This window comes from Delphinus delphis, chromosome 2, assembly GCF_949987515.2.
Source record: "Delphinus delphis chromosome 2, mDelDel1.2, whole genome shotgun sequence".
Lineage (NCBI taxonomy): Eukaryota > Metazoa > Chordata > Mammalia > Artiodactyla > Delphinidae > Delphinus > Delphinus delphis.
In genome coordinates this window covers 101,974,392-102,001,978 of record NC_082684.1, presented here as the reverse complement: position 1 = coordinate 102,001,978, position 27,587 = coordinate 101,974,392, and the positions used below count along the sequence as shown (strand labels likewise).

The 27,587-nt window shown below is 47.3% G+C and overlaps 2 protein-coding genes and 1 pseudogene across 2 annotated transcripts; 2 read left to right on the top strand and 1 right to left on the bottom strand.

The window, feature by feature from the left end:
- The first annotated feature begins 7,027 nt into the window (after nucleotides 1-7,027).
- On the top strand, nucleotides 7,028-8,858 carry LOC132419708 (histone acetyltransferase KAT7 pseudogene; annotated as a pseudogene).
- Nucleotides 8,859-11,240: 2,382 nt separating this feature from the next.
- CTXND1 (cortexin domain containing 1) lies at nucleotides 11,241-13,345 on the top strand. Its single transcript, XM_060003601.1, has 2 exons — nucleotides 11,241-11,262; nucleotides 12,878-13,345. The coding sequence occupies exon 2, from the start codon at nucleotides 12,940-12,942 to the stop codon at nucleotides 13,117-13,119; it is 180 nt and encodes a 59-aa protein (XP_059859584.1). The 5' UTR covers nucleotides 11,241-11,262; nucleotides 12,878-12,939; the 3' UTR covers nucleotides 13,120-13,345.
- A 7,476-nt stretch (nucleotides 13,346-20,821) lies between these two features.
- LOC132419706 (annexin A2-like) lies at nucleotides 20,822-22,028 on the bottom strand. Its single transcript, XM_060003599.2, is given in 1 exon segment — nucleotides 20,822-22,028. A coding segment is annotated over 1 exon segment (1,020 nt). The 5' UTR covers nucleotides 22,027-22,028; the 3' UTR covers nucleotides 20,822-21,006.
- Nucleotides 22,029-27,587: the final 5,559 nt, after the last annotated feature.

Sequence of the window (27,587 nt, the reverse complement as noted above, 5' to 3'; positions counted from 1 at the left end):
TTCCTGTCCTCAGGTAGTTAGTGTTATTGAGGAGAATCTGATGCCAGTCTATTGACATTATTTTCTTACGCTCTGTGAATAGCCTACTTTTCTCTCTCTCTTTATATCCTCATAGATTTTTTTCTTCCCCACTATCTTTGAAAGTCAGAGGTCACCAAGAAAAATGTAGGTGTAAGTCTCTTTCCATTAAAAATCCATTATATTCAATTAGTCCTTTTAAGCTACAGACGTAAGGCTTTCTTCAGCTGAGGCAACTTTTCTTCTATTATAATTTCTTCTATTCTTTCCTCTCTTCCTGAAATTCCTATTCCAAGTATAATTTAGCTCCTAGGTATGCCATGATACTTATTGTTTGAGCAATCATATTCACTTCTGTTTTCTTTTACTTCTGAGATCTTCCTGTTTCTTGTAAGTTTGAAAATGTCCGAGGCAAATGACAGGAGCAGGTCATGGACAGGATATGACAGGCCCTTCCCAGAGGCCTGAGAAGTCACGGGCCAGGTGTGGAGGGTAGCTGTGTAGTCATCATCTACTTTTCAGTGGAAAGCACAAGCAGCAGTCAGCACGGGGAGGAGACCAGAAGGATGCTCTGAACTGTGGGGAAGAGCAGAGAGATCTGCAGGCCAGACTGAGACCAAGAGAGCCTGGTGACTCAGCTCCACATCCCCGTACGCACACCGAACCCAGGAGCCAAGCAGGTGACTCGGGACCACGGTCTGAGGACAAACAGAGGGGAGTCTGAAAGCAAGCTTATCAAAGGAGGTAAAACAAACCAGAGAGCAGGCTCTGAGCAGACCAGGAGTCATGTAAAGCTTTCCAGGTGTGTTTTGTCCCTGCGCTCATGCAAGAACGGGAAAGATCTGGGCCAGAAAAGGACCATTCTTGCATTTGATCCACATGCCAACCCCATGAGATAGGCATAATTAGCCCTATTTTATAGGCAAGGAGATTGAGTCTTGATGGGGACAACTTTTTCAAGATCCTCCACTAGTAAACAGTGAAGTCAGAATTTGAACCCACATCCCTGTGTCCAGAGTGTGAGTTTTCCTGTGGTGTCACATAGCCTTATCTGGCATTTTATATATATATATATATATATATATATATATATATATACACTGTAACAATGTAGCATTATTATTTTTTTAACCTGCTCCTCATAACCAGTAGAAAGCTAGTGCCCTTCCCGGCATTATTCAGTGCACTGCCTTCCAGAAATGAAGACGATTTTTTTCAGGTGTTTTCTATTTGAGAGTGACTCTATAAGGAACAGAAGTTCCCTAAGTTTACCACAAAGAATGGATCTTTTGGTGTAAGGACGAGAGCAGCCTTGCCCCTGTTCTCCTCTCATTGCCTCTCATGGTCTCTACTGACGCGCTTGCTCTGGCTCCTCCTGTTGCTGTGACTGCTGTGCCTGATGGATCAGCAAACTGGGAAGGGCAAGAGCTACAGCTCCCACTGCACCAAGTTCCAGGCCTCAGTTCCTGATGCTACGGCCTCAGCAAGACCACTGATGAAACTCTCTGTATCTTTTTTTTTTTTTAACTTTTATTTATTTTTGGCTGCATTGGGTCTTCATTGCTGTGTGCGGGCTTTCTCTAGTTGTGGCGAATGGGGGCTACTCTTCATTGCGGTGTGCAGGCTTCTCATGGCGGTGGCTTCTCTTGTTGCGGAGCACGGGCTCTAGGCGCGCGGGCTTCAGTAGTTGTGGCGCATGCGCTTAGTTGCTCCGTGGCATGTGGGATCCTCCCGGACCAGGGCTCGAACCCTTGTCCCCTGCATTGGCAGGCAGATTCTCAACCACTGCGCCACCAGGGAAGTCCTCTCCATATCTTTGTGCAATTTCTTTCCCCTCGCTTTCCCCGACTATATGGCTGCCTTTGTCTGACTTGCGTCAGTGCCCGAAGCTGCTGTGCTCTTGTTCCATCTTCATTTGGGTTTTCAGTTCCCTTTTAAGGTGCGTTTTTCTGACAGCCTGCCAGTGAGTCATTCCTCCTCTAGTAAGTACACATCGTGTTCTTGTGTACCTTTGATTGATTTGTTTCCATTTCTCCAAACCTGGGGAAATAGAGCATGTCTTTTATAGATCGAATATAGGAATCAAAAGGATTGTGTACAGAAATGCCTTTCTCTTAAACCTCCACAGTGACTTCCTGTTGCCTATGTAACAAATGACCACAAGCTTAGCGGCTTAGAACAACAGAAATATATTCTGTTACAGTTCTGGAGGTCAGAATGAGTCTTAAGGGGCTAAAATCAAGGTGTCAGCTGGGCTGGTTCCTATGGAAGGCTCCAGGGGAGAATTCATTCCTTGCCTCTTTCACTTAGAGAGGCTTCCAGAATTCCTTGGCTTCTGGCGTCATCATTCCAGTCTCTGCTTCTGTGGTCACACTTCCTCCTCCACTGTAGCCAAAAGTCTCCCTGTGTAATTACTCTTCTAGGACACTTGTGATTACATTTAGGACTCAGCCAGAGAACCCAAGATGATCTCACCATCTTAAGATCTTTAACTTAATGACATCTGCAAAGTTCCTTTTGCCATATAAGATAGCATTCACAGATTCCAAAGATTCAGTTGTGGACTTCTTGAGGAGGTATTATTCAATCTACTGAAGTCCACTCTCTGGCTTCCAAAGATTCATCTCTATCCTATATACATTCACCTCATCCTGACATCCTCAAAATTCTCAACCCATTATAGCATCAACTCAAAGTCCAAAATTATCAACTCCAAATCTAAATTAAGTATGGGTAAAACTTGGCATATGATCCACCCTGGGGCAAAATTCCATCTGTGGAACTAGAAGTCAAGTTATCTGCTCCAAAAATACAGTGGTGAGACATAGGATAACAGTTACACACATTCCCATTTTAAAGGAGGAAAAAAAATGGAAGGAAGAAAGGAGTCACCAGTCCCAAGCAATTTCAAAATCCAACTGGGAAAACTTCATTAGTTTTCAAGGTCTGGGGAATAATCTGTGACTCAAGGATCCACACAGCTCCGCAGTCTGAGCCAAAGCTCTTCTTCTCAGAGTCATTACTCTATTGTCCTGAAGGGAAGAACACTTTGTAGCTGACTAGTTTTATCATCCTGCTCCTGCCTGTAGAAATTTTAGAGTCCAATAGCCTTCCTTCGTTTTATCTTGTCTGTGTCCCTTTCGATTCTAGCCAGCAGCATTTCTTTTTTTTTTTTTTTTTTTGCGGTACTCAGGCCCCTCACCTCTGTGGCCCCTCCCGTTGCGGAGCGCAGGCTCAGCGGCCATGGCCTACGGGCCCAGCCGCCCCACGGCATGTGGGACCCTCCCGGACCGGGGCACAAACCCGCGTCCCCCGCATCAGCAGGCGGACCCCCAACCACTGCGCCACCAGGGAAGCCCCAGCCAGCAGCATTTCTAATGTAACATCTCAAAACCTTTGTATATTACCCATGCATGTCCCAGGGATGCACTCCATTAGATAAGAGAGTCCTCCAGAGATCTTTCCTGGATAATCTCATTTCTATTCCTGGTTTCTGCTGAGATGGCCAAGTGGCACATCTAATCTCTTCGGCACTAGCAAAAGGCTGTCCAGTCCCACCCTTGGCCTTCTGTTCAGAACACGCTTTCCTGATAGTGAATCTCCTAATTTTAGCATCTTGTGCAGTCTGGGTAGGGTAAGAGTCCTTGATGTAAACTTCTAGGCATTTCGAGTTCTCTGCACGCATGGGTGAAGCAGCTGCAGCAGCCCAAGGGCAGTCTTCTAAAAAACAGTAGGTGTGAGCTGCTAGGATCAAAACATACAGAGGCTGGGGGGGTGTGCACACCAAATAGTTAAGGGAGTATGAGATCTAAGTGAGACCAACAGCATGAGCATCATATTATAAAAGTGATACAGCAGAACCGGTGTGACGGCTTATGGAAGTAGGATACAAGGCTGATGCGTTCTCTTGGCAGAAATACTCTCTTTTCTTCTATCCGAAACAGTGCTGCTTCATACAGCCTCCTTGCTCTGGAATGTTTCTTAGAGGTTAGGGATATTTAAATATTGGAAGATAACAAGTTCTCACCACAGTATTCCATGAATCCCATCCCCTCCATACATCCTTCCAGCCCTGGTAGTGGTTATGGTCTTAATCATCTCTTAGCACATACTCATCATTTCTCTCTGGCAAGCCTGTTAGTTGCTCTGATGGAGGCGTGGAGCCACCAAGCGCAGTCCCACAGGACGACGTAATTGGTGTCGGGTTATGACACTGGACATCTTCTGTGTCCTGAGCAAATGTCATCCACTTAATCCATCTGTCATGTGGGGAAGTGATTCTGACAGGTCACGTTCCATAATGGCTCCACTACTATTTATAGAACCAGTGGATGATTGCACGTGAGCAGCTCCAATCTTTGTTACCTGATTGAATTCACAATGTCGGTACAGCCCGTTGTTTCTCCCCACAGTAATAAGTGATATGCTTTTTCAGTCCCCTTGCTTCCTCCCATTGGTGTCCAGAGGGCAGCGGCTAGGTGCAGGTTTGCATCTTCTCTGACTTTCCTGTGAACCCACAAGGGGTGGGCCTGGCCTGGTTCCAGGCTGGCAGTGCCCCTCGGGCAGACTTGGACCCTGCCCTTGAGGAACTGACACACTGCTATGGACTGAATTGTGTATCCCCCCAAAATTCATATGTTGAAGCCCTGACTCCCAATGTGTTGGAGGTAAGGCATTTAGGAGGTAATTAAGGTAAAACGAGGGAATAAAGGTGGGGTCTTCGTCTGATAGGATTGGTGGGCTTATAAGAAGAGGAAGAGTGGGCAATGTCTCGCTCCCTCTTCCCATTCTCATATTGGGCTGGCCAAAAAGTTTGTTCGGGTTTTCCGTAAGATGTTACAGAAAAACCCGAACGAAATTTATGGCTAACCGAATACATTGAAGAAAGGCCATGTGAGGACACAGCGAGAAGGAGGCTTGTCTGCAAGCCAGGGAGAAAAGCTCTCACCAAAAACCAAACCCGCCAGATCTTCATCTGGGACTTCTCGCCTCCAGAATTGTGAGAAACTTAATTTCTGTTGTTTAAGCCACACAGTCGGTGGTATTTTGTTACGGTAGCCCTAGCAGGTAAGACACACATATGTACAGAAATAAAGAAATATGTCAGCCCAGAGAGTAAGGTCTTGAGCCCCCCACTCCCAGCCCTGGGGTGGTACACACGTTTGTATGTAAATCCTCTATTTGTGTGCCCTTTGAATTGTGGCTGCCCTATTGCTTGTTTTTTTCCTAAAACCCTGACTGAGATACTGGTTTCCAGGGCCTATATTTGGACGGGTCACTTTGTCCTGTGACTTTCCCATGGCATCTGGCAGGACTCTTTTCCATTTGAATCTTCTACACCCCAACCCTAAAGCCGCTCACTTAGACAAGTGTGCTGGGTCGGCCCAGAAGCCATTCCCCTTCAGGGTCATTCACTCGCCCAGATCGGAACCCCGGACTCAAGCAAGCTCACCTCCAGCCGCCCCCAGAGCATGGCACACGGAGCATCTGGCTTGCGCAGGCGCCATGCTGAAGGATGGGTCAACTCTGTTGGGGACCACTGAGCTGGCCCGTGGGAAGACCAGTTCCTCAGCTCCCAGGGAACGGCAGCTGAGTTCAGCGTTGCATCACTCCCGGGTGTCAGGTCCTCCCTGGGAAACGGGGCTGGAAGGGACATGTGCCAGCCCAGTAATTAACATTAATGAGCACATGCCATCTGGAGGGTGGAAAGATGAATCTGTTCTTTGCATCCAAGTTCTTGGCATTCATTCCAGCTGGAAGCATCCAGAAAATGCTGATAATCTTCCTCTGGGGCATGTTACCAGGTTACAGGGACCAATTCTCGCCCCATACAAGACACGGGAGGGTCACGAGACAATTTCTCTGAGGTCTGACTTTTACAATTGGTGCAGGGTATCTGATATTAACTTAAGGCAGACCGTTGGCCAGGGATTTCAGAGTCTGTGTTTGAGAGGTCACACTGGGTGCAGCTGTGAAACACAAGAGCATGAAACTCCAGCATGTCCCTCCATCCCTGAGAGCCACCAAGGACCACGTGGCATCGGTGCATGTGGCCCAAAGCACAGACCTGGCTGGGGTCAGAAATGTGAGTGTGCTCCAAGGTCAGCTATGCTGTCACTCTGAGATGCTGAGAAACCCCTCCCCTTCCCTCAATTCCAGTCTCTTCATTTCTGAAATGGAGAGAGGTGGACTAGATCCGTATTTTCAAAGTATGGTCCAAGGAACCCTAAAAGTTCTGTGGGTGCCCTGAGTGGAAAATGGACACCACACTCAAGATGGTGTCACCACTGGATAGGGTGAGAGGAAGTGGTCCTGCATGCTCCAGTAGTTACAACAGAGGGATATATTTCTGGAAAAAGAAAAGACAAAAAGCAAACATGATTAGGCAATACAACTGTCCCTCAGTAGCTGTGGGGAGTCTGTTCCAGGATTCCACTGGATACCAAAATCCACAGATGCTCAAATCTGTTATATAAGATGGCATAGTATTTGCATGTAATCTATGCACGTCCTTCTACGTACTTTAAATCGTCTCTAGATTCCTCATGATACCCGATACAATGTAAACACCATGTAAATAGTGGCAAATACAATGTCTATGTATTGAATACCTCCAGATGAGAGGGATGTCTGAGGACCTCATAACAGTAGTTGTCTGTCTGGAAATGAACTGGATTGCTTGGAGAGAGAAGTCGTTAAAAACGGTTCTTCGTGGTTTTCTTCTTGTACTTTTTGAATTTTGAACTGTGTATAAGTATTGTTTTATACAACGATGTTAAATATGATCCTCAAATAATTAAAAATAGAATTACCGTTGATCCAGCAACTCCACTTGTGCAAAAGAATTGCAACAGGAGAAGGCTCTAGACGCTGTGAAGCAGGAGGCACTTGGGATCGTCCGCAGGATCGGGATGCTACAGAGGCCGCCACGGAGCCCGCCGGAGCCACCCTTCCTACTGCTGCTGCCGCCGCTGCCCGAATCGGAACCGGTGGGCCGCAGCCGCCGGCAATGCCGCAAAGGAAGAGGAATGCAGGCAGTAGTTCAGATGGAACCGAAGATTCCGATTTTTCTACAGATCTCGAGCACACAGACAGTTCAGAGAGTGATGGTACATCCCGGCCATCTGCCCGAGTCACCCGCTCCTCGGCCCGGCTAAGCCAGAGTTCCCAAGATTCCAGTCCTGTTGGAAACTTGCAGTCTTTCGGTACCGAGGAACCTGCTTATTCTACCAGGAGAGTGACGCGTAGTCAGCGGCAGCCTACCCCAGTGACCCTGAAAAATACCCGCTTCGGCAGACTCGTTCATCTGGCTCAGAAAGTGAGCAAGTGGTTGACTTTTCAGATAGAGAAACTAAAAATAAAGCTGATCATGTGAGTCTCCACCTCGAACGCCAGCTGGAAATGCCCCTTCTTCTGAGTCTGATATAGACATCTCCAGCCCCAACGTGTCTCACCATGAGAGCACTGCCAAGGATGCGTCCCTGAAGGACTCAGGCAGTGATCTCTCTCATCGCCCCAAGCGCTGCCACTTCCGTGAAAGCTACAATTTCAGCATGAACGGTCCTACACCAGGCTGTGACTCCCTAGGACACCTTACAGGAAAACACGAGAGACATTTCTCTACCTCAGGATGCCCTCTCTATCGTAACCTCTCAGCTGATAAATGCAAGCTGAGAGCACAGAGCCAGGATAAGCAGAGAGAAGAAAGGATGCTGTCCCACAGGCAAGATGGCAACAACAGGCATGCAACCAGGCACCAGGTACCAACAGAGAGGCAGTTGCAATATAAGGAAAAGGTTGCTGAACTCAGGAAGAAAAGAAATGGTGGGCTGAGCAAAGAACAGAAAGAGAAATATATGGAACACAGGCAGACCTATGGGAACACTCGGGAACCTCTCCTGGAAAACCTGACTAGCGAGTATGACGGATCTTTTCGGAAGAGCACAAGCCCGGGCTTCAGAGGGTCTGGAGAAGTTAAGGCTGCAAGGCCACATCACAGAGGGGAGCAACATGATTAAAACTATTGCTTTTTGTCGCTATGAGCTTGATACTTGGTACCATTCTCCCTATCCTGAGGAATATGCATGACTGGGATGTCTTTACATGTGTGAATTCTGTTTAAAATACATGAAGAGCCAGACAATATTCCACTGACACATGGCTAAGTGTGTGTGGAAACACCCACCTGGAGATGAGATATAATGCAAAGGTTCAATCTCTGTGTTTGAAGTGGATGGCAAGAAAAACAAGATCTACTGCCAAAAACTGTGCCTGTTGGCCAAGGTTTTTCTGGACCACAAGACATTATACTATGATGTAGAACCCTTCCTGTTCTATGTTATGACAGAAGCAGACAACACTGGTTGTCACCTGATTGGATAGTTTTCCGAGGAAAAGAATTCATTCCTCCACCACAATGTATCCTGTATCCTTACCACGCCTCAGTACATGAGACAGGGCTATGGCAAGATGCTCATTGATTTCAGTTATTTGCTTTCCAAAGAGGAAGAAAAAGTTGGCTCCCCAGAACGTCCACTCTCAGATCTGGGGCTCATAAGCTACCGCAGTTACTGGAAGAAGTGCTTCTTCATTACCTGCATAATTTCCAAGGCAAAGAGATTTCTATCAAAGAAATTAGCCAGGAGACAGCTGTGAATCCCGTGGACATTGTCAGCACTCTGCAAGCCCTTCAGATGCTCAAATATTGGAAAGGAAAACACCTCGTTTTGAAGAGACAGGACCTGATTGATGAGTGGTTAGCCAACGAGGCCAAAAGATCCAACTCCAATAAAACCATGGATGCAAGCAGTTTAAAAGGGACCCCTCCGAAGGCCACTTAAAGTGACCGGTTACTCCGAGCCAGCAAACCCCAGCAGTAGGAGTCTGTACTCTAGGGATCTGTCTGTCATTTGTGTTGCTCTTGTGATTGGCAAGTACAGTATCCTTTGGGAAGGCCATCCCCCTCAGGACTGTCCTGGCTCTGACCTTCGTGTACCCTGCAGACGCTGGTTCTGAGGAGCTGTTGTTCGGCCTCAGTGAGGTTGCCTGGATGGGATCTGTATTAGACTTGAGTGCAGATCCCTCGTGGCACTGACCCAAGGTGTTCTGTTTTGGTACTGTACCTGTCCAGTCACTGGTTCTCTCCTCTGGCCCCATGAGGTCGTGTCGTATCTTCTAAACCTTGTAATAGTACTTCTTGCCACCCCGTCACCAGGCCACCAACTATGGTTACCGCCACCAGGACCTTCCCAGTTATTCCTTACGTGTGTGTTTGGAGGGGCAGGGAAGAGGTAACACTTCTGAGTGTGTGTGTGTGCTGGGAGGGGTCCCTTCCCTTTGGGTTCCTCTCACTTTAAGTTTTTTCCTCCATTTTTACTGAAAGACCTGTTTTTGATCAGTATCAGGCTGACCAGAGCCAGACACCTTTGAAGACTCGCAGGGATTAGTCTTGGTTACAGCACATTATCTGAATGCGATGGAGAAAAGAATTGAGAGGTGGTGATTCTGTACTTGGATTTGAGTTCACCTGTGGGCAGTGGGCAACGTCTTGGTGGAAGGGAATGGAATGCTACTTTTTGCCTCACCAGAAAGCGCTCAGTAGTAAACGTTTTCTTCTCTTTACTCCCTGCCCGTTTTTACATTTGCAGGTGCCCAAATAATTTCCAGTTCTCCCTTTCATGCTGCATGTTAACTGGTTAATTATACTGCAGAGACCTTTTCACCAGTACCAGTCTGATACAGCACACCTATGCTTCCACATAAGTTACATTGCTTTTGTCTGAACATCCTTGGAGAAGTGACTGAAAATGACTTCCGTGTCTCAGCCCATGACTCAGCAAGGCAGAATGGTCACCGCTGCCAGGGTTTGCTTTTCAACACTGCCTCCCCCTCCCCCTAGGACTAAAGTGCTTATGCCCTTCCAAGAACTCCTCCTCCATTTCCTTTTTGGGATTTACCACCATTCCCCCATTCTCTGGCCTCCTATATTTGGTGTTGTTTAAGTGAAGGAAGAGATGCTCCCTCTAATTTCTCTCTAGCCCATTATAACCTGCTACCTTGGGGCAGCTTTTGATGTACGTCATGTCACCCTTTCCTGCAACACCACTGTCTTCATGTGGAGCCCTCACCGCAATCCCAGCTCTGGTCATTTGTGCCTTTCTCTTGTCGTCTTTGTACACGGCTTATATTCACTGTGGGTTGAGGGGGAGCTAATTTTAAGCATGTTCAGTGGCAGCTCCCTGCCAGTTTCAGTGTCACTGTTAAAATTTATCCAAAATCAACTTCACTGGGGGTTTTCTTAAGGGGTAAAGGCCTTTTACAGAAGCTAACCCTTCCCCACATGTGGTAGAATGTGCTGTTCTATATCTACTCCTCAGTAAAGCATGTTCTCTGTTCAAAAAAAAAAAGAATTGCAGCAGGGTCTCAAAGAGATGTTTGTACACCCATGTTCACAGCAGCATTATTCATAATAGCCAAGAGATGGAAACAACCCAAGTGTACATCAATGGATGAATGGATAAACAAGACGTGGTATACTCAAACAAGAGAATTGTTATTCAGCCTCACAAAGAGAGAAGATTCTGACATTCACCGAGTGACTCCTGAGGACATTACACTAAGTGAAATAAGGCAGTCACAAAAAGAAAAATACTGTATCTTTCCTCTTATATGAGGTCCCTAGAGCATAGGACTGTGGATGCCAGGGACTGAGGGGAAGGGGGAATGGGGACCCGTTGTTTCCTGGGCACAGAGTTCAGTTTTGCGAGATGAAAAGAGTTCTGGAGATGGATGGTGGTCATGGCTCTACAGCGATTTGAACGTCCTAAAGCCACCGAACTGTGCACTTAACCACGGTCACTATGGTAAATTTTATGTCATATAAATTTCACCACAATTTTTTTTAATGTTATATATTTTAAAAGAGAGAAGGAAACAAAAAAGCATCAGAATAAACTGTGGTTGCTCCCACCACCATGCTCAGGGAGAAGCTGCCCAGGCCAGACCTTCCTGCCAGCCCAGCTCATGGCTGGGAGTGGGCATCTTGGGAGGTAATCAGCCTTCTTCTGTCCTATTCTGTTCCAGCTGCTGCCAGTGTGGGTACCTGCTCTATAAGGGAAAGGCCACTGCTCTCACTGACTTCCAGCTGTGATGTCTGGTCACTCCCCCTCCCTCCTGGAGCAGCCCCACCCAGGGTGCGAGCCCACCCAGTGGCCCTTGTGAAGTGGTGATCACTCCGACCAGCAGGTCAGTGCCCTCTGGAAAGGGGTGAGGATGGAGACGATGTCTGAAAGAGGGGCAAGTGGGACTTCCCTGGCGGTCCAGCTCCTCTAACACAGGGGGCATGGGTTCGATCCCTGGCCAGGGAACTAAGATCCCACGTGTCATGTGGCGTGGCCAAAAAAACTTTAAAAAAAAAAAAAAAGGAGGGGAAAGCATAGTCACCTGTGGTTACAGATATGTCAGGACCAGCCAGCCCAGGGTTGCATAGGTGCCCTTCTGAAGTTGCAAAGTGGGTGGGGGAGATGGGTCCCCACTTTACTTTCCATCAGAGAAGAGAGAGGCATGCAGAGGCCTAGGGTTTGGGATGTGGGACCTTGGGTAAGTCATTTCCCCCCTTTCTGTAACTCAGTTTCCACGTTTATAAAATGGGCATATTGATACACGGCTAACATGCCTCCTGGGCTGTCGTGAGGATCAAATAATAAACTGGATGTGAAAGCACAATGTACAGCTCAAGGGCTCTGAAAATTCAGCGGGGGGTGGGCGGGGGAGGGGGTGATGATAACGAGCAGCAGTGCCCCTCGTCCTAAGCTCTCCCTGACTGCTGGGCTGCAAGGACGTGACCTGCTATCTTGGCCTGCTCTGGGGCACCCACAGGGCCAGGGACCATGCTAGATGCACTGAATCCTCACACCCTTGTGATGCAGCCTCGTGCCCTGTATTATCACAGCAGGGAGGCGTAGGCCTGATACAAGGATAACCTTACACTGCCCAGGACTGCACTGCAAGGCAGCTGGGCTCGGGGTCCACCTGACTGCCAAAACCGTTCTTCCTTCACACCCGCAGTTTATCAACTGTGACTCGGGGGCTCAGCAAAGGTCCCTCAGGAGTCCCAGAAGGCCCCCATAGAGGGGGAAGGGATGCAGACCCTTCATGCTGCCTGCCCACCCAACTCTGGGACAGCAGCTCCCCTTCAATCTATTCATGTATTGGGATTCAACGTTCATTTTCATTTGAAACGTAAGTTCTACTGCTTTAAAAAATATATATTAATTACCTAATTTTTAAAAATGCTTTCTGGGGACTTCCCTGGCGGTCCAGTGGTTAGGACTCTGCGCTTCCACTGCAGAGGGCACGGGTTCGATCCCTGGTGGAGGAACTAAGATCCCGCCTGCCGATGCAGCACAGCCAAAAATAAACAACGATAATAAAATAAAATAAAATGCTTTCTGATCACCCTCAGTCAGTGGCTTGGCAGAGTTGGAAGCATTATTATAACTCGTCCTAAAGGGTTTCAGAGGGTGGAGGCAACTTCAGGGGCTCCATCCTCAGCAGGTGCATCCGCTACAGCCCAGCTCTACCCCTGCTGGGACTCCTCTGTCACGTCCCCCACCCGCCAGGACGCACTGGCTGGGCCCTGGCACCTGGGTTGCCTATAAGGTTCAGGGCTGAGACCACGTAGGCGCCTGAAAAGGAGGCACGTGACCCTTCCTCTCCTCGCTCTCATGAGGGGGAGGGGAGGGGGAACAGCAGACTCCCATGCCAGGGGGACATATAAGAAGGGGGAGGGCTGTGCCTTGCCCACACCCCAGGCAAGTTGGCACGACCCTCCGGTCCCCACTGCTATGGCTCTCTGCAGGGGTGGAAGATGGTACCAGTCAACCGTGAGCCGGAGGAGGAGCCCGAAGCCGCTGCCGAGAGATGGAGGACCCCACGCCTGAGCCCGTCTACGTCGACGTGGACAAAGGACTGACCTTGGCCTGCTTCGTCTTCCTCTGCCTTTTCCTCGTCGTGATGATCATTCGCTGCGCCAAGGTCATCATGGACCCTTACAGCGCCATCCCCACATCCACCTGGGAGGAGCAACACCTGGATGACTGAGGCGCCCGCGGGCGGGGGCCGCGGCGAGGGACCGAGAGCCCAGCGCTCTCTGGACAGGGTTGCCCCAGGATGTGCCTCTGTCCCCTGGCCACCGGCTTTCCAGCCCATGGAGGCGAGAAAGGATTTGGCCACCCGGGGATGGAGAAGGTTCACCTTAGCCTTGCCTGCTCTCACAGGAGCAGCAGGGTGAGATGCTCGGGATGCTGTGGGTGTTGCAGTGGTGGGCCAGTCTGGGGATAAGAGCGCTGGACCGGGAGTCAGGAGGCCCGGATTCCAGTCTGGGGAATCACTGTGAGCCTAGGGGGCGGTCATCTTCCCTGGCTCGCGCACACCTTTTGGCATCGGATACGGGACAGTCACCCACCATCCTAACAACAGTGGTCTCGTTTTGAGGAAACTCTTGCCCTTAACATGCAAAGTAGCACACACACTGGGAGGCTCCCAGCACAGACGTTCACCTGAGCCCCAGCCCCTTCCCAGTGGGCCAGCAATGGAGCGCGTGGTGACGTGGGAAAGGAGGTGGAAGGTGAACCACCCCAAATTCACAAAAGGCACAGGGGCTGCTTCCCAACAGTATTTTTTTAAACTAAAATATAGAGGGGTATATTTTTCCTGTTATAAATGAAATGTGTATTTTGGAAGTTTGGGAAAATACAGAAAAAATAGAAGGATGGGGGAAAATAACCCTTATAATCCCACTTCCCCAAAGCCGCCATTTTGATATATTTTCTCCCAGCATTTTTTACATGTATTTTTAAATAGTCAAAATCATACTGTGTGCATGACATTGTATCACTTCATATTAGAGCAGGGATACTTTCTCATTTCATCAAGCACTCTTTATAGCCATCATTTTTACTGGCTGCAGAGTATTCCATCAGGTGGATAAGTCATAGTTTCATAATTATCTCCTTTGGTCTTACATTTCTTTTTTTTTTTTTTCTGCTAACTTTTCCTCATGCAAAATTATTTCACCCAGTGACCTCTTGAGAGCACACAGTTATGAGATTAATATCGGACAGGAAGACCTGGCTTCTAGTCCTGTCAGTCACTCTAAGGCTGTGTGACCTTGAGCAAGTCACTTCACCTCTCAGTGCCTCCGTTCCCTGATTTTAAAAAGGGTAGGAAAAGCCTTGCCCTTTTTGTTTTGTGTAAACCTCGTGAATGAAAGGACAGGAGTGGGAGTGCTTTGAACGTAAACGTGCTGTGGGGTGAGACAAGGGATAAGTTGTTGATAATGACTTCTCCCTCTTTTCCCACCCTTCTGTCACCCTCCCACCCCATCACCTATATCTAAGACCTTGCAGCAAGAATATTGGACCAGAGCCCACAAACCTGGTCCCAAGTCCCAACTCCTCTACTTCCTTGCTATATGACCCCAAATAACTCAGCCTCTCTGAGCCCCCGTTTCCTCATCTGTAACATGAGGGAATAACATCTACCTCACAAGGTTGTTGTGAGGATGAAATGAGAGAACATGGGCAAACATTGGTGTATTTTCTTGATATTACCACCCCAGGAGAAGCCAGGGGTCTGAGCTGGGAGGAAGAGAGGTCTGGCTTCCCCCCTCTCTGCAGAGCCTGGAACCCTGGGCTTTTTTTCAGTTCCACTGCTGAAAGGCCAAATCTCCCAGCCAGGACCACTGGTCAGAGGAATACTCACAGCAACCTCTCCCAGCACCTGACCTCAAGGGATATGGTGTCTATTAATTTATGTAATTATCATGGTCATCGGTATTCCCACAAACATAATATGAAGTTAAACTAGACCACCAGAATTCCCCTTCCTTCTGAATGCATTTATTCCATTCCTCTAAGGCACACCTGCCACCCCCATCAGAAGTGCCCTGCAGCTGTGAAGAAGCTCAAGGTTCCCTTCCCACCACCTGCCTCCCAGCCATGGGTCCCACTCCATCCCAGGTCACCTGGGAAGTGGGTTTCCAAAGCACCATCACCGCTAGGTGACCCCTGAAAGTGAACAAGCCCACGGCTGCTCAGACAGCTTTCCAGGGCATATCCAGCTGTTCCTCCCTCCACACCCTCACCGTGTGGGATGCACAAAGGGACAGCTGGCAAAGGCAGTGGACCAAGGTGCATTGGAGGCTCTGTGTGAGAGGAGGATCTAGAGCAAGGACCTTGTACATAGCCTCAGGCCTAGCGGCAGCCTTCACTCTGCAGCCTACCTCAGAGATACCAAACACTTCTGTGAAAAGCTCATCAGCATAGATGTACAATGCAAATCAGAACCAACACCCAATCAGCTAATAACAGATCCCAAGGAACAAGAAGAGGTCTTGAAGACCTCACTTGGAGATACTTAGAGCTCTCAGGAGTGAAAAACAGGTGCCTGAGGGCCGTGCTACTCAAACCATGATGAAGGACAAATAGCATCTACAACATTGAGGGGCTTGTTAGAAATCCAAAATCATGGACCCCTACTCCAGACCTACAGAATCATAATCTCCGGAGATGGGGCCCAGGAATCTCTTAGCAAGATCTACCGAGCGGTTTGTATGCATGTTAAAGTTTGAGAAGCACTACCCCGGGAATCCTTTGGTCTCAATTATTTCTTTTCCACACCTAGATTTGCTAATATTTCCCACTCTATCTCTTGACTCTTTTTTTTGGTGGCAAAGGGAAATAACATTTCAGAAAAAGATGGAAAATTTCAAACTCACTCCAAATCCAAGCCTCCACAAAATAGTGATTTCTATTGTGTGTCCATGTGTTCCCTTCTAATCCTTGCCCACGTGCAAGATATTTTTTCATAAAAGGCTTCAGTTATGTCATTTAAATCAATATCTCCTAACATTTCGTCATAAGCATGTTTCTGCTACAGTCTTCCTATTTATCATTTTACTGGCTATAAACCACGCCATCTAGTGCATGTACATAGTTATCCAGAGTCCTATTAATAAGTACTTAGATTGCCTTCATTTTCCCTATTATACATGTTGCAAAATAAAAAGAAAGAAAGAAAGCTAAAGACAGATATGACGAACCCTGGGCTTGCTCAGGTTGGCGGAGAATAAATATTTAAATAACACCCCCGCCAGCTTAGACACACATGGGGGACGAAGAGTCATCTAAACATTTGATCATATTAAGGGGAAAAACCAACTGAAATGTCAAGCTCCTGTCGTTGCTTTAGCTGCTAAAGGATGGAGGAGATGGTCCTTTGTCATCAGAGCATCTTAGCCAGTTTCTAGCTAGCTGAGATGAAGTTTGGGGTTTGGTATGGAGAGGTAAACTGTCCAGCAAAAGAAATGAAGAGAATTTTTGAAGACTGGAAGCTGGCAGAGAGCAAATGAAAAGCATCTGTGGCATTGGCCCTAATCCAGGACTTAAGGCAAAATATGATGAGAGAGAAACTCCCCGCTGCAGGGAAAGGGTGATGGATTTTCCGGACAGTGGTGTCTCGTGGCTGATTTTACGTTGTTGCCTGTTCTGTGCTCTGCTACAGTCCCCCCATGTTACTCTGTGCTCTGCTACAGTCCCCCCATGTTACCCCATGTTACTCCAAACCCTCAGTAAAGTCTGATACACAATCCACTTTGTGGTTGTGGTATTTGGGGGCAATAAAGACATCTGGAAGGGGGTCAATGTGAAGAAATGTAATCTGGAAAGGGAGAGTCATCCCAGGGACAAGTGAGGTAGCAGAAATAAGCAGAAACAGGAAATCAACTATAGTCCAATAAGAATTAATTTAAAAAAATCAGAATGATGGTTGCTAGCGTAAATGTGACCCCTGAGAATGCTCAGATGGGCTGATATGAATAATAGCACACTCGTTTTACCAGCCTGGTATATCAATTCCCATCATCTCTATTTCATTTTTTTCCGATTAGTTGCTCAAATATCTACATGCTCTTATTGAATTGAAAGACCCGTGACTCCCTCTCCTATAAAATTGCCCCAGAATTTCGAGGCTAACTCAATCCAAAAGGAGCTGATCCTAGGGCTTCCCTGGTGGCGCAGTGGTTGAGAGTCTGCCTGCCGATGCAGGGGACACGGGTTCTTGCCCCGGTCCGGGAGGATCGCACATGCCGCGGAGCGGCTGGGCCCGTGAGCCATGGCTGCTGGGCCTGCGCGTCCGGAGCCTGTGCTCCGCAACGGGAGAGGCCACAGCGGTGAGAGGCCCGCGTACCACAAAAACAAAAACAAAAACAAAAGGAGCTGGTCCTGCTTCCAAATGTCAGGTAGAGAGAATTTCAAAGCCTGGTGTGTCCACTAGTGTGGTTTCACACCCCGCAGTCTAGCTGTTGAAGATGGGTCCTACGTGCGTGACGGATGACAACCTGCAGTGCCCTCTTTGGTTTATAGCCCAGTCTGCTGAGAGGCGCTCGAGTTAAGCTCACTGGTCCACATTCCCATGCTCATTCGTTCTGTCCAAACAGTACAGCCAGGTTGGCTGTGTTCAGAGGGACAGGACGGCCTCGGCCATACCCACCGGCCCCCTGAATCCTCACGTCCTTGATCACCATCAGCTAAGACTCTCCCTCCTTCCTGGGGAGTTTGTCTTTGGGACCCGTATCACTCAGAACACTAGCAGGAAAGAGATGCACACCCAAAGCATTAAATGAAGAGGGTTTAATGAAAGAATATTTCCAGAGGCTGGGCAGGGTTAAGGGAAACGAAAGGGGTTGGCAAAATGCCCAAGGACGGGCAACAGGGTGAGTCCATGACCACTTGGGCCTGAAGCGACAAGGGGAAGGGGTGTTCCCAGAATCCAGTGGAAGCTGTAGCAGTGGGAGAGGAGTCCCCCAACAAAAGCCAAGGCCACAGGTGGACAATCAAAGCGCAACCCAGTGAGAAGAGACTATATACCTTGACTTCTCACCTCCTGCCCCCTAATCTCCTATGCCATCGGCCAAGAACAGAAGCTAAAGGACAGGGGACTCTGGGTGATATCCTTCCTATATATTAGCGAACTAGAGCAAACGAAAACTAACCAGTACACTGCACCCCTATTACCACTCAGCGTCCATCGTGGATGGGGAAAATATCTATGTCCCCAACATAGGGGAAATATAAATTTCCATCAACAGCCACATTGTCTGAGGCTGCTATCAGCTTAGTTCCACTCCCCCCAGAACTTCCATTGTAACGTGTCCACCTCTAGGTGAGTGAATGAAACGATTCCTATAAAGCACAGCTGCTGGAGTCCCGTCTTCTGTGGCTGGTCAGGAGGCCTAGGCTGATAACCACAGTGTCATTCTTCTGCCACGCGTTCCATATCCCCTCGACCTTCTGGCGGTCCCTCCACTGCCGGAGTCTTTTATCCAGTGGAATGACCCAAATCTTCCTTCACAGAGGATCCAAATTCTAGGTGCACTGTCTGTTTTTTGGTTGCCAGTTTCCACTGATCCCCACCCCCTCAAAGAACTTGACAAGGCCTTGAAGGCCTCTCCTGGAAACATTTTTGAATACTCAGGAGAGAACAGGTGCCCTAGGACAGCGCTAGTCATGCTACGGTCGTAGGACGGATAGCATCAGCGTCACTGGGGAGTTTGCTAGGAATCTAAATGCATGCCCCCACCCCAGACCTACAGAGTAGGGTATGGGATGAGGAATAACGAGAGATTCCCCAGTGAATCCCTGGGTTCCAGAGCTAGCCCTCCTTGCCCCCATTGTGGAGCAATACCGTTTCTTCTGAGCTATTGGAATAAATCACCCTGACAGCACAGTGATCCCCTTCTCCACCTCCTAGTCCAAGATGAGGAGACCCAAATGGCTACAGGATGATCTCAGTTTCCAATTTAACAGACCCATGACTATGTTCCCTGGTGGAAATATTTCTTCTTTGTTACTAGGAATTTCCAAACCCACCAAGTCCAAGGTCACAGGATGGAAAACAAAAATTCTATAACTGGGTTATTAGGTATCCTAGTGAGAGGAATCACTCTCGCTTCCATCCCTTGGTTCCCAGACTAGCATCATCCAGCTCAAGGGAAGATGCCAACGTATATTGGTCTCTGGTTTAAGGTGAATACTGCATCCTGTAGGTCAGCCACCATACCCGAGCCTTCCACAGGCCATTCTAAATTTCACTCAAGCCAACTGCTTCTGGGTGATGAGGCATGTGGTAAACCAGTGAATTTCCTGGACATGAACCCACAGCTGCACTTCCTTCACAAGTGAGTTCTCAGGGACTTCCCTGGCGGTCCAGTAGTTAAGACTTCGCCTTCAAATGCAGGAGGTGCGGGTTCGATCCCTGGTTGGGGAGCTAAGATCCCACATGCCTCGGGGCCAAAAAACCAAAACACAGAACAGAAGAAATATTGTAACAAATTCAATAAAGACTTTAAAAATGGTCCACGTCAAAAAAAAAAAAACTTTAAAAAACAAACAGACAAGAAACAAATGGGTTGTCTGGTTGAAGGTCATGTTTGTGAGATACGCTGAGATCAATGAAACACCACAAGCGGCGAGGAGGGCAGAGGTGGCTAATCCGTATGCAGAATACGAGTCTATTCCCACCACCCTCCATGATGGAAGGGGTCCGGTGTAATCAACTTGCCAGTGGTGGCTGGCCTGTCTCGCACGACCCATCCCTGGGGAAGGATGCCGTGCATCAGGGGCTGGGCATTGGCTTCATCCTGGGCAGGGTGCATACCCAGAAGTGATGGAAACCAGCCAGGTGGGCCTTAGTGAGGGAAAGCCCATGTTGTTAAACCCATGTACAGCCTAGCCTCCATCCCTTCCACTACGGTCACTTTGTTCACAGTACCACTGAGAACACACCAGAGTGGAGAGGGGAAGGCATCCTCAGTTTGGGTCATGGTGTCCACCTGATTACTGACAGTCTTCTCTGCAATGGATACCTTTTGATAGGCATTTAGGTGGCACATGAATATCTTCACATTCAGGGCTCCTTCAAAGACATCCTTCTACATACATCTCCTCAAGACTGCCTTGAGTCCTCTCTTCCAATCTTACTGCAGTTGGGTCAGCACTCTGATTCCCCTACTGGGGAAAGTCAGAAGCTCCCGACAGCATCTTTATCTGCCACAGACACTTCCTGTACCATTGGGTCTGCTGGGTCTTAAGGCTCAATTGGTCAGGTAGCTTTCGTCCCAGCCTGACCGTTCTAGAGCCCTTGATTGCTCTGGGTCCCATTCCGAGCCAGCAGCCTTATGACGTACCCGGTAAATGCAGCAGAGTGACACACACAAATGTGCTCCACATTGCCTCAAAAGCCCAAAGAGGCCCATCTTCCATGGATGCAAGGAAAAGCAAGGTTTCTCACCTAAGAGGGAATGTCCCAACATACCCCCGACTGCTGGAACCCTAGAAAGTTCTCCAAGATGGCAGGCTCCTGGACTTCCATAGGGGTTTTCTCTCACCCTCTGGCAAGCATGGGCCGTGTGTGGTCCTTGCTACTTCACCAGAGCCGGTTGGCATAATGTCATCTATATAATAGACACTCATGAAGTTCTGTGGGTTGTTAAGGTGAGCAGGGCCCCTACAATACAACAGAGAGAAGGAAAATGGCAAATCCCTGAGGTAATGCAATTAAGGGGTACCACTGTCCCCTGCCCGATGAAGGTGAACTCTTTTTTATTACCTTTATTTTTTTTTCCTAAAGTAAAAATTCAGTTTATTCATCTGTTTACGACACAGTACTCAGAAGGCAAAGTGTTTCACATCATAGATTTCACTTCCAACTCCTTGGAATGTTCATTTCTTTGACTATAAAGAGAGACTAGATCGGAAAGCCAGGTAATGCTTAGGCAACTAAACTAAGGATGGAGCGGGTGGGGTGGGCATGCTAACGTCATCCTCCCAGGGATGGGCACAAGGGGACTGTTAGCCACAAGCTGATTGTGTAGAACTGTTAGCTGGGAGCGCGGAGCAGCCATCCTGGACCCTTGGGCCATCGCGGGCTTCAGTCATCCCTACCACACAGGTACAGCAGCGCTTTCTGGTAGTCGCCTTTGGTGTCTTGCTGAATGTAATAGTACAGGGACTTGTCATACTTTTTCTTGAATTCAGATCTAATTTTCAACATGTCCACTTCACTGTGGGAGATCATGATTCTAATCAGGACCTTATCGTGAGTGCCCTTGCCCTTCATGGAGTTGTACAGTCTGTCAGCAAAATACAGGGGCTTGGTCTGAATGCACTGGACTCGGTTCAGGAAGGCATTTTCCGGGTCTCCTCTGACCTCCTTCTTCATGCTCTCCAGCATGTCATAAGGGCTGTAGCTCTTGTACCTTTCAAACACTTTCTGGAGGTGGCACACGCTCCACTCGGTCATGACGCTGATCCACTTGGGAACATTAGTTCCTCTCCTCTTCATGCCGGCATCATAGAGATCCCAGGCATCTTGGTCAATCAGTTCATAATCAATGACATAGCCATCCTCTGCCCTTTGACCCTTCGCGAGGGCAATCATCAGCTTGCAGAAGTCACCAGATGTGTCGGAAATGATATCCTTCTCCAGATCGGTCTTGTGCGTTTCCTTGTAGACTCTGTTGATTTCCTGTAGCTCCTGGTTGGTCCTTGAGCAGATGATCTCAATGAGGGAGTCCTCATCGGTCCCCAACCCCTTCATGGAGGCTTTCACATCGGAAGCGTCATACTGAGCAGGTGTTTTCAATAGGCCCAAAATCACTGTCTCCGGGTGGCTGGACGAGGCTGCCTTCAGTACTTATGCAAGTTCCTTTTTGGTCCTTCTCTGGTAGGCGAGGGCAATATTCTGTCTCTGTTCATTGCTGCGGTTGGTCAAAGTGTTAACGATGGTGACCTCATCCACACTTTTAGTCTTGATGGCCGTTTCAATGTTCAGAGCGTCCCGCTCAGCATCAAAGTTGGTGTACGCTTTGACTGACCCATATGCACTTGGAGGTGTGGAGTGATCACCCTCCAAGCTGAGCTTGCAGAGAAGTTCATGAACGGTAGACATTTTGAGAGAAGCTGGGCCGGGTGCAGTGCACTGCGAGTGTCTCCAGATGCAGAACCTATTATCTTTATTGACCGGGATGCAGTAGGAAGTATTTTCTGGTACAGTGGTTCTCAAACTTTAGCGTGCATCGGAATCACCTGGGAAGCTTGAGAGAGAATAACCTACGCTGCTCTTCCCTGACAACAGAGCTTAGGCATGGCCCACCAAGTGCTCCAAAACCAACTCTCTAACTTTGAATACTTCAGAAAGGGGATCAGAGTGTCTGTCACCGATGCCCCTTGGGCTTCTTACAAAGTCTGGCCCGCTATCTCTCCTCCCTTCTGCACCAAGGACGGGGTGACCTTGCTAAGTTCTGTTGTACTCCCTTCTCCAAGAAAAGGAGTGCCCTGTGGCCCTAATACAATAATTAAGAGGGACCACAGAACTCAGAAGCCTTCAGCCTAACTACACAGAGAAGCAGCTGGTTGACACATGCCTCCCCCCCAGCCTCATTTCATAACAGTCAGTCCATCAAATGGGGAAATGTTGGGTTTCACCCTGATGGTAGAATGGGGGCTCTGGCTTCCTATGAATATATACTAAGGAAAGAATGACCCCAGAGGGCTAAGAGATGGGATGACACCCAGCAGGCTGAAATTTGGGTACATAAGCAGTGCTTCGATGACCATTCTTATGCACATGATTTTTTCCTTCTCTTAGATTACCAAATACAGCTCTAAGATTATTTGAAAGAAGAGCTTCGTGTTGAGCTCATAGCTGTGAAACAGGGAACTCCTTGATACAACGCACATTTATGAGCAGCTACTGTTTAATGGGGGGTTTGGACACAAAGATGAGTCAAGCACAGTCCTGCTCTTAAGAAGCTCACTTCCATGGGTCAAAATCAAAGTTCCAACCACTGTTCCACAATTTGCCAGCCTCAATGTTAAATTTCATGAGGTTGATAGTGGTACTGTGGTTATGTAAGAAAATATCTCTGGGCACAAAGTGAGAGAGTAGCATTGACATACATACACTACCAAATGTCAAACAGATAGCTAGTGGGAAGCAGCTGCACAGCACAGGGAGATCAACTCGGTGCTTTGTGTCCACCTGGAGGGGTGGGATAGGGAGGCTGGGAGGGAGACGCAAGAGGGAGGATATATGGGGATATATGTATACATATAGCTGATTCACTATGTTATACAGTAGAAACTAACACAATATTGTAAAGCAATTATACTCCAATAAAGATGTTAAAAATAAATAAACAGATAAATAAATAAAATAAACATTAAAAAAAAAGAAAATATCCTTGTGCTAAGAATACACTCGGAAGTATTTAAGGATAAAGGACCATAATATATGTAAATTACCCTTAAATGGTACAGAAAAACTAGTCTGAGTATATATACATTTACATATATCATATTGGAGAGTATAAACATATGTACATGTAAAGACAGGGAGCACAAATAACACAGCAAATGGGGTAAAATGTTAACACTAGTTAAATACGGCCAGAGACTTCTGGTGTGGTCTTTATATGGTGTTCTTTAGACTATTCTAATTCTTGCAAGTTTTCTGTAAGTTTGAAATTATTTCCAAATAAAAAGATGTGTTTCAATGGTAATAAAATGTTACCGTTTCTCAAAAAAACCCCACAAAAACACCACAATTTACCAGGCTGAGAAAAGTGTTGCCCTAGAAGTTCAAAGTTGCGGAATCCAGTCTCAGCTCTGCCACTCACTGGCTATGTGAAATGAACAAGTCTCTTCGTTTATACAAAAACTATCAGAGACAGTGGGGGGTCCAGAGATGGAGGTAAAGAAGCAATAGTGCCTTTAGGCTTGGGGAATAGGCGGGCTTTCCCTGGGATCCATGCCCCGGAGGGCTCAGCATATCACAAACATACACACACAAATGAATATATTCAAGAGCACGCGGGCCCCTCTCCCCTCGGGACTCATCCTGATGCGGCCCCACCTGTATCCTACGTAACCTCTCAAGAGTAATACTGCCCAGGCCCCAGGGGAACGCCTCTTCACACCTCTGGGCTGCGTCCACAAAATAAAAGTGCCCACGTGAATGCCACACAGCCCTGTGGTGGGTCACTGCCAGCGCTGGCGATGGGGGCGTCCTCCCTCCTGCGGGGGTGGGGGTGGGGGAGTGAAAGCACTTTGGTAAGAGAAGAGACTGATTAGGTCACTCAATACTTCCTCCTAGCATGGATGCAACGGACTCTTGCCCCAACCTGTATCATTTTTCAGTTCTACCCAAAATTCATTTTCTTGATTGTTTTCCAATTCGTGGTTCTGGCACGGGATTCACAACAGCTGCACGTGGCAATTAGGGCACATTTTGCAATGTTAACTAATTCATATTAATTTATATGTACATAAGTCTCGACGTAACATAAATGGAGCGTGATACTAATCCTTTACTTTGGCAACCAGATGGACACTGAACGCTAGGATTATAAATAGTTTTATTTTTATAAAAAGCACTTAATAGGATTTAATCGAATTTAAAAAAATAAATTTAAACATTTCAACTTGATTTAAATAAGCTTGATATGAAATGCTGATGTCCTTTAATTATAATTTGTATCTTGCCTTTTCATTTTAACAGATAATTTTGAATGTCAAAGAAAAATAACTGGAAATGAATATAAAGTAAAATTTTCAATTTTTAACATTTAAGGTGTTGATGAAAATAGCTACATTTCATATACTTTGAGTATAACTCATTTTACTTTGTAATCATTTACATTAGTCTGTCAATAAAACCCAAATTATGTGAAAAACTTGATTAAGATAGGATAATTAGTGAAATTAATTAATGAAATTAATTAATTATTAATTTATTATTAATTAATTAATGAAATTAAGGCAAGAAAAACTAACTTAAAAATAAAATTTTATTTTAAAAATATTGATATAGCAATTCATGTATTTGTACATCTTTAACGCTCATTCCAACATCACCAGTCCGTCAACACTCTTCAAGTGCAATGATAATTATATTCATTTATATTTGATATTTCGCCAGTTTTCAATCATATAAAAACCATAGCTTTGCAAATATTTTTGTTTTGTAATTACGAAAATGTGTATGCCAAGGTAGGAGAATAGAGAGGATTTAACAGTTTTTAGCTTCACTTGTATCTCTTAAATATTGAGACATAAGTGGGTCTCCATGTGTATTCTTGGCCAAGCAGGGGTAGACTTATGAATACAACATAATCCCTGTTCCCAATCATCTCCCAGATAGTCATTCATTTATTTAACAAGTATATATTGAGCGCCTACTCTGTGCTAGATAATGAAGAACTTTCCATGAGCAAAACTGACTCTGCCCCCAGGAGCTTAAAATCTAATGAAGACAGACATTGCTCAAAAATCACAGACAGCAATAGTGTATTCATCTCCGGGATCAAGTCCTCTGTAGACACAGAGAGGTTCCATCCAGATCCCGCTTCAAGAAAGGTTTTATTGTTCCAGCTTTTATGTGCTGTTGGCAGAGAGCCTCAAAATAAGACTGGCCCCAGTCTTATTTAGCTTCTCTCTAAGAGCAGAAAAGAAACAAAGCCAAACAGACAAAACAGACCCTTCAAGCAACCATCATTTGTAACCATCTCCCATAGATCGGTAGTTCTTTGAGTTACTTTCTGCCTCTCCCTCAGCCCTGGGGTATCAGAGAGGACAGAGAGAGAGAGATACACAGAAAACAAACTCTTACTGTGGAATGCAACCCTGACACATTAATTTTTCTGGGGTTGCTAAAAGGAACACGCTCCCAAACTAAAGAAAGAAAAGAAAAATTTAAATGTAAACACTTCGGAGGTCCATTTTGGTATTGAGACTCTGAGATAATTATTAATTATGATACTTATAATCCTAAAGTTCCCAGACTTCCCTGGTGGCCCAGTGGTTAAGACCCCGTGCTTCCAATGCAGGGGGCGTGGGTTCGATCCCTGGTCGGGGAAGATCCCACATGCTGACGGGTGGAGCCAAAAACAAAAAAATCCTAAAGTTCCCTTGCCTTCAAAAACATTATCTTGGCCGAAATCCACCCTCATCCTCAGAATAGCTCTGAATGGCTTTTTTTAAAAAATTAATTTATTAATTAATTTATTTTTGGCTGTGTTGGGTCTTCGTTTCTGTGCGAGGGCTTTCTCTAGTTGTGGCGAGCGGGGGCCACTCTTCATCGCGATGCACGGGCCTCTCACTATCGCGGCCTCTCTCGTTGCGGAGCATAGGCTCCAGACGCGCAGGCTCAGTAGTTGTGGCTCACGGGCCCAGCTGCTCCGCGGCATGTGGGATCCTCCCAGACTGGGGTCGAACCCGTGTCCCCTGCATCGGCAGGCAGATTCTCAACCACTGCGCCACCAGGGAAGCCCTGTAAATGGCATTTTAAGGTAAACCAGCATGAGTGAGCAGGTGAAGGGCAGGGAAGTCCCATGGTGAAAGCAACAAGGCTCCTCTTCCCTTGCTCCCCACCCGCCCAGGGCAGGGTCTCCTGGGCCCTGGTACCCAGTGCCTGCCAGGCCCAGGGCAGTGGCACGCCCGTGAGTCCAGCCGGAGCCCTCTGACACCCTCCAGCAGGCCGCATCCTGGCAGAAACATCACTGGGCTTGCTCCTCAAGTGCAGTTTAAAATGGATTCTAGGGCTTCCCTGGTGGCGCAGTGGTTGAGAGTCCACCTGTCGATGCAGGGGACACGGATTCGTGCCCTGGTCCGGGAAGATCCCACATGCCGTGGAGCGGCTGGGCCCGTGAGCCATGGCCGCTGAGCCTGCGCGTCCGGAGCCTGTGCTCCGCAACGGGAGAGGCCACAACGGTGAGAGGCCCGCGTACCACACACACACACACACAAAAAATGGATTCTATTCTCAGTTGCATAGTCATTCATTTAGATTCATCATGGGCCACTGGTTAAAACAGGAGGCGTGAATGAAGTATGAATTAATAAGGAAGATACAGTGATAATTACAGCCAATTTGCCTTGAGATGTTCATCACCGGATCTGTCAGCTCCATCTATTTGATCAAACGTCTCTAGTTCTTAACAAACCATTGTGAAAAAGAGAAGATTTGGCCATGAAAAGCATTTTTGTCTATTTCATTACCATTATACACAGGTAGGTTTCAGTGAGCTCGGTTCCCGAACTAGACTATTAAATTCACTTCTCATCTGGAGCTGGCAATGGGAATTTTGAGATCGAGGCTGGAAAACAAAGAGGCTCATGTTGCTGAAGGTTAAGGGAAAGTCATCGTTGGAGAAATCCCACGCCAGACCCCCTATTAACATCCACCCTGTGTGTGTCTCAGACTCCAGGGCCAGATCCAGAGGGTTCATCCAGCATCACCAGCCCCTAAGCCCATTAAATGCACAGTGAGGGGTAAGTATGTGATCTCCATAGCTGGCATCAGCACTCTCTGGTGCCAGCGGGCAAGTGGACTAATAATGATTTTAGATGACTTTTGCCCACGACGCAGGGACCTCTGGTGAAGATCTGCCATGTGCAATAGCTCTTTAGGTGTATTTAGGTGAGGAAAACAAGATGGGTCACTCATGCATG

Coding starts and splice junctions, on each gene's coding strand:
- CTXND1 (XM_060003601.1), top strand. CDS start 12,940: ATGGAGGACCCCACGCCTGAGCCCGTCTACGTCGACGTGGACAAAGGA.